We start from the raw sequence: 10,404 nt of genomic DNA on the forward strand, positions 1-10,404 counted from the left end.
CCCTTGCATTATCCGTCATTCTCGAACTCCAGCATTCCGATATCGCGTACGGCGCGACGTCGTGCCGTTGCCTGTCCTCGCGGCATCTTCACCCGCGAATTAGTCACCACCGTCCATTAAACCCTTTAAATGGAATCGTTTCTCCTCTAATAGAGTATGATCTGTATGGATTCTTCCAATGTTTTCATTCGAAAATCATAGGAGTCACGTATCCTCCCAATAGTATTTTCGAACTTTATAAATTAAGGGAAGAGAAAATTTTGAGTATTTTTGTTGTGTATTGATAAAAATATTTAGAACAATCTTTAATCGTTACATTGGATTTATTATATTGGACATAATGAAACAATCCCTTATACTCGATTGAATAATTCCTTTTAATGCCGTAATTCTCTCAGAAAGAACTTGACTCTGTTAACGAAGGGTAATTCGTGACCTTTGGACGAGCGGAAGAAATTTATCGCGTTCATCATTTGGATCTTTATAATCATCTTGTAAATAGAACTTTTAATTAATAGAGTGGTTCGGACAATTTTAATAGGCCAATACGTGAATCTGTGAATAAATAAAAATTTACAAAGAAACTTTTACATAATTTTTCGAAAACTTTTTTATTCTAGTATTTTGAGTCGCAAATTTTGGAAGACTATAATTTATTTTTACATATATACATTTCATATAATTATATATATATATAGAATATATGTATTCATCTATATATTACATATATATCGCCAACGTTCTTTGCTTTCATTCGTTCACAGAAAGAAGTAAAGAGCTTTGTCGCCGCGGCATCAAAAGCTTGAATAACGCGACGATGAAAGAAGGAAGTATCGGTACAAGAAACTGCACAGTGAATACTGAAAAGAATGTTGTCGCGAGGAGAACGGCGGCAGATGAGGGGGATGAAAGAGTTAAGAAAGAGAGCGAGCGAGCGACATCGCAAAAAAGAAGGAGCAGATAGAAAGAAAGGCAGAAAGAGAGCGAGAAAGATGACGGGGAAGAGGAACGGGAGAAAAAGACGCACTCTGTGAGAAGAAAACCTTTTGAGGGAAAGTGATGAGCATTTCTGTGGGAGATCTAATACAACCGTCGAGATAGACATCGAAAGAAATTAAAATGTTTCATGAATTAGCAGCGCGTTATTATAAGTTACTGTTGAGAGAAGTGATTATTTATCACAACGTTAGTATTTAACAAGAAAATATAAGAGTAGATTTTAATTAATTTTTATTATTTCCCAAAAGTAATTATTGAACTTCAAAGAGGATTAGAAAATATTATATACCAACAATAAGTTTTTTTTTATTTAAGAAATATATAAAAATTTATTTGTATTTTTTAACAATAAAACTAATTATAGACGATTATTTTCTTTTCAAATTTCAGACTTCCAAATGTCTAGTTTATGATTTAAAATCAAAGATATAGGAAACTTTTAAATACAAGATGTATCCACCAGTAAATACTAAGGGCTGTCGAACACAAAATTCCGTAACAGTATGCGTAAGGTGTAAATTTAAGCCGATGAACCAATCAGGATACTGTTTTAGATTACGTAATCTAACGGAAATGGAAATAACAGTTAGCCGGTTGAAACTCGCCTTATGGATAAATTTACTGCTATTTCTATTTCCGTTAGAGTACGTAGATCTAAAGCAGTATCCTGATTGGTCCATCGGCTTAAGTTCACGTCTTAAGGTTACTGTTACAGAAATTTTGCGTGTGGCAGCCCTAATGCCGAATAAGAAATGAGTAACAAAATGCTGTCAGAAAAGATTGCGCAGTGACAAATGTTTCTGCGTATGCATCAAATGCGTCTTGAAATCTACATTTCGCGTCTGATTGCCGACGCTATCTCGCGTTCGCGAGAAGAGAAGCATTTCAACTTGCGTCCCATCGCAGGAGAGCGGTGGACGAAACAATGTGGCTTTTGTGGGGCAAAGAAACGGCGAAGCCCGCCTAAAGAGAAAAGCTAGGAGCGATTGAAATACTCTCGTATGTCTGCCTTTCTTCGTCCGTTTTATTCCCGCCTCTTTCAGGCCCCGCTACCGTGCTCGCCTCCGTTGTTTCCGCGCCTTTTATATTTTGTATTACAATAAATGAGATGTGTGTGTGTGTGTGTGTGTGTATAGTGTGTGTGTGTGCGCGCGCGCGCGCTTTATACAAGTGAATTCATATAGAAAAATGCTTCAAAAGTATCTCTCGATTGGGGAACAAAAATATGACGTGATCTTTAAAAGGGAAATTTCAGCGATATTTCTTTTGTGTTTTAAAAACACGCGCCTTCCTAAATTCATAGATTTACGAATATGAACTTGGAGATCGTCACTCACGACGAACGGCCGAGGAAGCTACATCGAAAGGAGATTTTCGCGGAGGGGCAGGAGGCTGGGTAAGAGCAAAAGAATGAGAAAATAACGACGGAGGCCGACGGGGGTAGTAGGATGGTGCGGTGGGCAATCGAGGTGGAATGGGTATGTGTCGAAGGAGCGAGTATTGGGCGATGGGGGAGGGGGACACATAGGGAGGCGGTATGGGTGGTTGCAGGTTGGTAGTCAAGACTGCCTTCAGATTTCTAGAGTGAAGCATTGTGTTCCGAAGGCGCATTGTCCTCCCGTCGGCGGGAACTCGACAATGCCGAGTCCGTAAGTTAGTAACCCTACCGTAAAAACTTATCTCCTCCCCCGAACCACCGACCTCCAGCCTCCGTGATTCCGTTCGATTTTCAACTTGCCCCTCCGTCCTTTCACTCCCTCCATTGCATTGGCGCGTTCTCCTGGGCCCCAGGGTTCCGGAGAACGTGTATCTTTCTCTCGCTTCCTCTGCCTCCCTTTTCAGATTACGGCAGAACAATTCCACGCCGCGATTCTGACGTCTTCCTACTTGCGGAATCAAGCCAACCGTCGCGTAGCAAATTCGTTTCTCGCAGCTAAGAGTATCTCCTGTCCGTTTTCTATAGATACTCGCTACGAGTATCTTTAAATTGAGTTCTAACAGCGACTAGTCCAGATCACATTCTACATCGCGCCTGCCATATGCTTGGTTTATGCTTTAGTTATCCTAAAATCCTAAAATTCAGTCGATAGGACTGCCAGTCTTAATTGATCCTGACTGAAATCTGTGTATTCCATTGGCTGAATTTTAGGATTTTAGGGTAAAGGGTCTCTTTCTCCAACCTCGGTTAAGTTAACTGACGGTTACATGGAACTTGGTTAACTTTTAATCAAGGTTTAACTTATTTTAAGTAATAATGAGTAATAATAAGTAATGATACTAATAATGAGTTGTGAAACTGGGCCTAAATTTGCCCCATGTAACCGTCGGTTAACTTAACCGAGGTTGGTGAAAGAGACCCTAAAACCGAAGCATGAATTAGGCAATAAGTGTTAAAAATTAATTTTTTTATAGTTATGATAACCTTTATGCCCGTTTCCACTAATATAGATTAACTTTAATTTCGGTTCAACTTACTCTTCTAAAGATTAGAAAAAGACGAAGAGTAAGTTGAACCGAGATTAAAGTTAATCTACGTTGATGGAAATGGACATTAGTATGTACACACGATTGGGTCATTCGTGTTCTGTTCTCTTTTTTTTTTAAGAACTAGGAGCATCAAGTAATCAGTTATAATATTTAATCAATTTTTAAAAATACACAATTTTATGTACTTTCTAAAAGTGTTAAAGTATATGTAAAAATAATTTAATATAATTCTTGTATATTTGTCAAAATGATGAAAATTAATCCGGAATGACTCATCGGTGTAGTGAAAGACCGGAAAATTATCGTGCGTATTAAAAGCCCAAGCACAGACCTTTAATAACGCATAATGTACAAGAAAATCAACCAATCAGAGTCTTTTATTTTATGGAAAGGAAAGAAATGATTTTGATTAATTAATTTTCTTATGCGTTATACAAGACTCTGCTCCCGCCCTAAGGAAATAATTGCATTTTTTTTTAGTATTATTAAGAACGATAATAATGAGTGTGTTAATAACTGCGCAGCGATATGTTTTAATTCAGTTAATGTATCGATGACTCGTGAGTATATCGCGGGAACATACACAATGGGGCACACGGCGTGGCGCGGCGGCGCGCGATTCCAAGAGTCGGAAGTGAACGTTCCGGGGAGCGGATACAAGCATCAGGGGTTGGCGGGTGGTCTTCTCCTCTCTCTTTGTCTCTCTCTCTCTCTCTCTCTCTCTCTCTCTCTCTCTCTCTCTCTCATAAACTCAAGTTGCCGGCCGGCCGGACAACGCTCGGTCGCTGGACAAAGCTCCTCTAATTGTCCCTATCAGCGACGAAGAATGGACCGCGGGCCTGCCTCTGACAATTTCATTTGTAATTTGCATAAGGCTTATTATAAAAATCACAATGAGCCGTTGCTGCGCCACGCGGCGATGACCGGCGATCACGGGAAACGATCGCGAGGATGATGCCGACGTGACGTGTCTCTCGTAATCTTTTTCAGAACCGCTTATACCGGAGTGGAGGATATAATCGCATTACATCGAGCGACGTCGATTGGCGCGATGTTAACGCTTTTTTCGCAAGCTGTTCACTTACCCGCAATTTCGGAGCACGAAATTGAATTTATCTCTCGAGAAGAAGCGAAAAGATTGCGATACAAATTTATCATAAATAGAATTTCCGAATTTAACAGTGACGACGCACTTTTTAAATAACTTTGCAATAATTTATTTAACATTAAATTATTAACAATATCTGAAATGTATTTCCAAGAATTAATATTATAGTATTTATATTATGATAAATAAATTGGACAGAACGTGTCAATATTTATGACAATAAATTCATTTGATATTAAATATATTTGCGAAAATAGGATTCTTTCTATTAATAAATTTATTTTTACTTATAATTGCAAACATGTTTAATATTATAAATTTTAAATTATATCTGAAATATATATATTTATATCATAATAATAAATTTCTTTAATATATATATTAAATACAATGGATTTAATTTTATTCTTTTCGTTTTGAGATACTTGAGTTTTCGAGAACTGTTTATGAAAAAAGATAAATTGTACATCAATTCTTTTTTTTCCGTCAATGAACTATATAGGGAGAAAAGACTTGACGTTCACCGCCCTGGCAATTGCTATGTATTGGCAATACTGATTCATTCTGGTCTCCTCGCGTCTGCTTGCGTTTACAGTGCACCCTTGACGATGACGAATGTTTTCTTTTCGCCCCGCGCGTATTGCAAAATTATTTTACACGCAGCTAAATATCCGCATTGTGCAATAAATGGCCTGCTGCTCGGCAAACAAAAAAACAAGGACGGCAGGACGGATCTATACATCGAGGATGCGATACCTTTATTCCATATATGCCTACACGTTTCCCCAATGGCGGAAATAGCACTTACTTTGGTAAATATTTGACAGGCATTCGCTACCGCAGTGAAACATTTCGTAAAATCGTATGTACTGTCGCATCTCTTTAAGTATATATTTCAACACGTGCGAAAATTAGTGTGTGACGTGGATATCAATATCCTAACCTATACAATGACAAAACGTTATAGTAGGTCATCACTGGTCATCAAGCACTCCATGTTTTTTTTATTACAAAATGTTAGCATAATAGGGATATAATAATATCATGGCGCCCTATTATATCAACCTAATGTTGCAATAGGTGGACCAGTTAGCTGCAAGCAAAGGCCTTATACTGGCAGGTTATTACCTGGCCAACGAAAATATAAATGATTTAAGGTATGATAGTTATGTGATATTTCTTTAATAATTTCTTTTTCTTTGTGTTAAATTATTCTAATTCATCGCTGTGTTCTTTATATAGTTCAGACAGACCAGCCCATAGAATAGCGGATAAAATTGCAGAGAACTTCAACAGTGCATTGTTGGTGGTGGTACGTTTGCTAGTTTATTATATCAAAACGTGTTTCTGTAAATTTTATTGGTGTTTGTTTTGTTGTCAGGTGGATAATCGAGAAGTGACTTTAGGTATGGGCTCGAGTCCATTGAGAATTTCACAATCTGTAGAGGGAAAATGGAAGCCAAAGGATAAGGCAAAGTAATTATATATTTTGAAGATTATTTGGAAAAATTATGACTTTTGAAAGATCGATTTGATAGAATTCTTTCATCTGGGTATCAAATATCATTCTTTTTGTTACAGTATAATTTATGAGGACGATATTGCACACACAGATGCAATGTATTCGTTACTGAAGACAGAGGAGTATAGGAATCTGATCGATTTTGACAACCATCTTGATAACATCGCTCTTGATTGGCAAAATCAGAAATTAAATAAAATAATCGATGAGGCTGTTGATAAACACACATAAGAGATGACAATGCAACCATTCCACACACAGTTCATACAAAGATTGTTTTATTTATGTTGCACTCTATCTATATTTCATTCACTATATGCGAAGTAAACAAATGTACATACGCTATAGAGTTTATAAATGAATATCACTTGTTTTTAAATATATTAGAACTTTACTTCTACCTCACATTATCCTACAATTTCCACTCTTTAAGTAAACCTTATATTATTTTTTTTAAGAGAAATCTGCTTAGATTCAACGGTGGATTTTGTAAGTTTAACATTTACAGACATTGAATTTAAAAAACGCAATTATCTTCTATGAATCTAGTATAGTTTTATGTATATCTTCCCCCTCTCTCTCTCTCTCTCTCTCTCTCTCTCTCTCTCCCTCTTATATATGTACACTCTTTTAAAGAATAATTTTTTGAAAAATCTTCAAGAGTTCTATAAATCTGATTAAAAACATTATGCAAATAAACATTAATTGAATGGGAAAATAATAGGAGAGACTTGTATTATACGCGGAATGGTTTGAAATATAAATATACATTGATTTCTACATTTACAATTCTACGACAAAAACGTTATTTACCGACCGGTTAAGTAGGCAGCTGTTGAAGGAGAGGGAGCTTTAATGTAAATAGTTCCTTAGAACGGTTTAGTTTCACATTTCTCCTTGTCTTCATTCGACTATCAACTGACAAAGGAAACTTTATTATCTGTACGTAAGTAAAATATTGTTTTATTGTAATTATTATGATAATTATTAAGATTATGTTGTTGTGTGAACTTAACCTTAGTTGGCAACATGAGACGTTCTTAAAGAACTTTAAAGAATATGATAAACGTCTAAAATGTAGATAATCATTCTCTTCAAAGATAGCAAAATAATATTTTAAACATTGGAAAATAGGAGCAAATTATTTGTAGATTGCGATATTGAAAAATAATAAATAAAAGATATGTTCTCATTCGTGTAATTTATATTCATAATAATTTTGTAACGACATAGTATACTATATTTTATGATAATATTATGATTGATTAAATTATGTAAATTATATTATGTAAAATTATGTAAATATATAATTTATTTTAACCTTCACGGATTTTTTCTTTTGAATGATTTTTTTCTGTTTATGTATATATTCATGTCTTTAAATGTTTTATTGTTAACAGAGTAAGATAATGGAACATCGATGTAATTGTGGTAGTGTACACGATACAGAAATAGGAATTAGTTATAATTTGTTTGAAAAAATAGATAAAGACAGAGTGGAATGTCTAAATGAGCATGAGGAAGGCAGTGGTGCTAGAGTTTTCAAAACCTGGGAAGAAAGATTAGATAGATCAGAGGTAAGTCCCCTTGAGAAATGTTTGTTTTACAAATATCAAATATATCTTAACATTTTATATTAAGATTCTTTTATGTAATCTTTTCCTTATCTTATTTCAGTTTGTTCAAAGTGACGTCGATGATGAGCTTCTGTTTAATATACCGTGAGTATTATATTCTGATGTAGTTTTTATAGAAATGTTTCTCAGTCTCTCATTGTATTTGATTTTTTGCAGTTTCACAGGAGATGTAAAATTAAAAGGCCTTATTGTAGTTGCAGATGAAGATTATTCTCCCAAAACAGTGAAGTTGTGAGTATAATTAAAATTACTCAAAAATAAGGAAAATTATATAACGATATTAAGACATAAAATGTTTCAATAAACTTACGTATATTAACAGATATAAAAACCGGCCGCACATGCTATTTGATCATTTAGATAGTAGCCCAGAACAGGAATTTGAATTAATTACAGATGCATATGGAGTACATGAATATCCTGTAAGGTAATAATTCAGCTATCTGTTTTATACTTATATTTTTAGATTTAAGAATTTGTATAGCACACAACTGTGATTATATACAAATTATTTATGTGAGATGTTAAAAATTCTTATAAAAATTAAGTACCATATAAATATTATTACAGAACGGTCAAGTTTTCATCAGTGCAGCATTTAAGCCTTTACTTCAGTGGTATAGGAAACACAGAACAAATTAAAATTTATTACATCGGTCTCAAAGGGGAATGGACTCCAACTCACAAACATGGTGTAACTATTTGTACATATGAAGCACGTCCTCTTATCAGTGACCATCCAACAGGCTTTAATGAAGTCGGTAGAATAGTTAAATGATATTTGGACTAAAACCTGTTTGTAAGATTCTGGTTTTTTAAGCACAGAAAACGGACATTGAGGATATGACTGTAAAATTGTGTACTATATTTTACTATGGATATTCAGTGTGATTCCATGATTTTGAATAAAAATCCTGTAATAATAAGAAATTTTGGTAACAGCTTTATTTCTATTACACTTATATATGTTTGTAGTCTTAATGGAATTATGTTCTATGATAAGATATACATTAAAGACCTTATTTACTTAACAAATACATATTGTACATATTTTCATCACATTACACCATTAGCATTCTTTCTGGTATGGTACAGTTTAGATTTATCAATTTGAGAATATGAAATAACATTATGTTTTATGTTTGGAACTTGATTTTTCCTACATCCATTTCCATTTCTGAAAATTGCATATCTAGGTGAAAGTCAATTATTTGAAATAATTCCAGTGGTTGTGGTATCCTGCCAGTTTCAAGTTTTGACCAAACAGGAACATCTGAAATATATCGTGATACATGTAACGATCAAGTATCTCACTTGATACTTGTATTAATAGAGAGATAAATATATTTACCATTGAAATGTATCTCAAATGCACCCGATGAGACCAATATGCCTTCTATAGCATTGCCAAGCAGGAAAATCAATACACAGGAATAAAAACGATTCTTTAAACACCACTGCCATATCGATATTCGGGGCAAACCAAAATCAGTTCCACTTACAATTAGAACAATTATAAGTATTTTTAATGTGCCCTAAATACAAATTTAAATATTTATGAGACGTGTACAGAAGTACAGATCATTGAAAGATCAGACAATAAATTCAATTACCAGTGCTTTCGCAATTAACATATTATAACCAGGTGGATTGAAATTCTCGCCTTCGATATGAAGTTCTGGATACTTCTGCTTAAGAATATTTACGTACTGTTCGAAGGCTTTTCTATAGCCGCACGAGTAGCTGCAACAGGGAACGATAATTTTATCTTGATTTAATGATAAGCCAGAGCCCAAAGCGCTCCATGATAAAATCAACACTACAATATTCAATAATGTCTTTAGAATAATGTGAGAAGCCTAACAAGTGTCTCTCATTTAAAGCATGTGTACAATTTAACAGCTTACGAACATCTATTATCTTATAGGACGGACACCTCCGATAGCCTCAATGAAAATCAACAAAACGATCGTTAATCTTACCAATAAAAGAACCTCAGAGTCGGCCCGGTTTTTGCGCCGAGTTTGGTTAACGGCGCCTCGTCGCCATTCCCATCTATGCTGTGCATTAGCATAACCGCAAAGATACACAGAATTAACCAGCGCATATTTATTTTTATTCTGTTCTTGTCAATTCATTGAAGAATACAACAACTCTACACGTCCACACGATGACCAAACGCAACTGAATGCGTCGAATTACTGCATGATACCTTCTCTCTCTCCCTCTCTTTCTATCCTTCGCTTTCTAGAGTGCACTACGTAGTACGTACGTAGTTGCGTAGAGTGATTTGTCGAATCGAATGCTGAGATTTATCACGAGCTCCCTCATTTCACAATTATTGTCATAGCACGCTGACAGTGTGAAATTAACTGATGCTGTCAAATTTCCATTTTGATCGATTAAAAAATGAATTTTTATCGATTGTCATTGGCAAAAATATGAATTATCATTCTTATTTCGACATTCTTGCTCGTGCGCATGCCTCGTTCGAAGGCGGTGAAATGTCATTGGTTGTCTATTCTCCACATCAATGATATCGGAGTAGTATATGGCCAGTATCAGACTACGACTTTCTATTGAAGATTGAGAGATTAAAGATCAAAAGATTTAAATTTAATTAATCAAAACAATAGGAACTAAAATTTCTT

At 35.0% G+C, this 10,404-nt stretch overlaps 3 protein-coding genes across 4 annotated transcripts; 2 read left to right on the top strand and 1 right to left on the bottom strand.

The window, feature by feature from the left end:
- Positions 1–5,144: 5,144 nt before the first annotated feature.
- EMC8-9 (ER membrane protein complex subunit 8/9) lies at positions 5,145–6,454 on the top strand. The gene is made up of 5 exons (XM_018520245.1): positions 5,145–5,406; positions 5,675–5,751; positions 5,837–5,906; positions 5,976–6,070; positions 6,176–6,454. The coding sequence occupies exons 1-5, from the start codon at positions 5,203–5,205 to the stop codon at positions 6,345–6,347; spliced, it is 618 nt and encodes a 205-aa protein (XP_018375747.1). The 5' UTR covers positions 5,145–5,202; the 3' UTR covers positions 6,348–6,454.
- A 497-nt stretch (positions 6,455–6,951) lies between these two features.
- On the top strand, positions 6,952–8,606 carry LOC108769334 (PITH domain-containing protein CG6153). Of its 2 annotated transcripts, none has more exons than XM_018520247.1 (6): positions 6,952–7,062; positions 7,517–7,693; positions 7,794–7,837; positions 7,910–7,984; positions 8,076–8,180; positions 8,324–8,606. In XM_018520247.1, the coding sequence occupies exons 2-6, from the start codon at positions 7,526–7,528 to the stop codon at positions 8,529–8,531; spliced, it is 600 nt and encodes a 199-aa protein (XP_018375749.1). In that variant the 5' UTR covers positions 6,952–7,062; positions 7,517–7,525; the 3' UTR covers positions 8,532–8,606. The 2 variants fall into 2 exon arrangements, with proteins under 2 accessions (XP_018375749.1, XP_018375748.1); XM_018520246.1 differs by having other exon boundaries at positions 6,952–7,058.
- Positions 8,607–8,709: 103 nt separating this feature from the next.
- SelT (selenoprotein T) lies at positions 8,710–10,142 on the bottom strand. Its single transcript, XM_018520248.1, has 4 exons — positions 9,736–10,142; positions 9,367–9,496; positions 9,105–9,288; positions 8,710–9,026 (listed from the first exon to the last, which is right to left on the bottom strand). The coding sequence occupies exons 1-4, from the start codon at positions 9,858–9,860 to the stop codon at positions 8,890–8,892; spliced, it is 576 nt and encodes a 191-aa protein (XP_018375750.1). The 5' UTR covers positions 9,861–10,142; the 3' UTR covers positions 8,710–8,889.
- Positions 10,143–10,404: the final 262 nt, after the last annotated feature.

This window comes from Trachymyrmex cornetzi, unplaced genomic scaffold (genome assembly GCF_001594075.2).
Source record: "Trachymyrmex cornetzi isolate Tcor2-1 unplaced genomic scaffold, Tcor1.1 scaffold892, whole genome shotgun sequence".
NCBI lineage: Eukaryota > Metazoa > Arthropoda > Insecta > Hymenoptera > Formicidae > Trachymyrmex > Trachymyrmex cornetzi.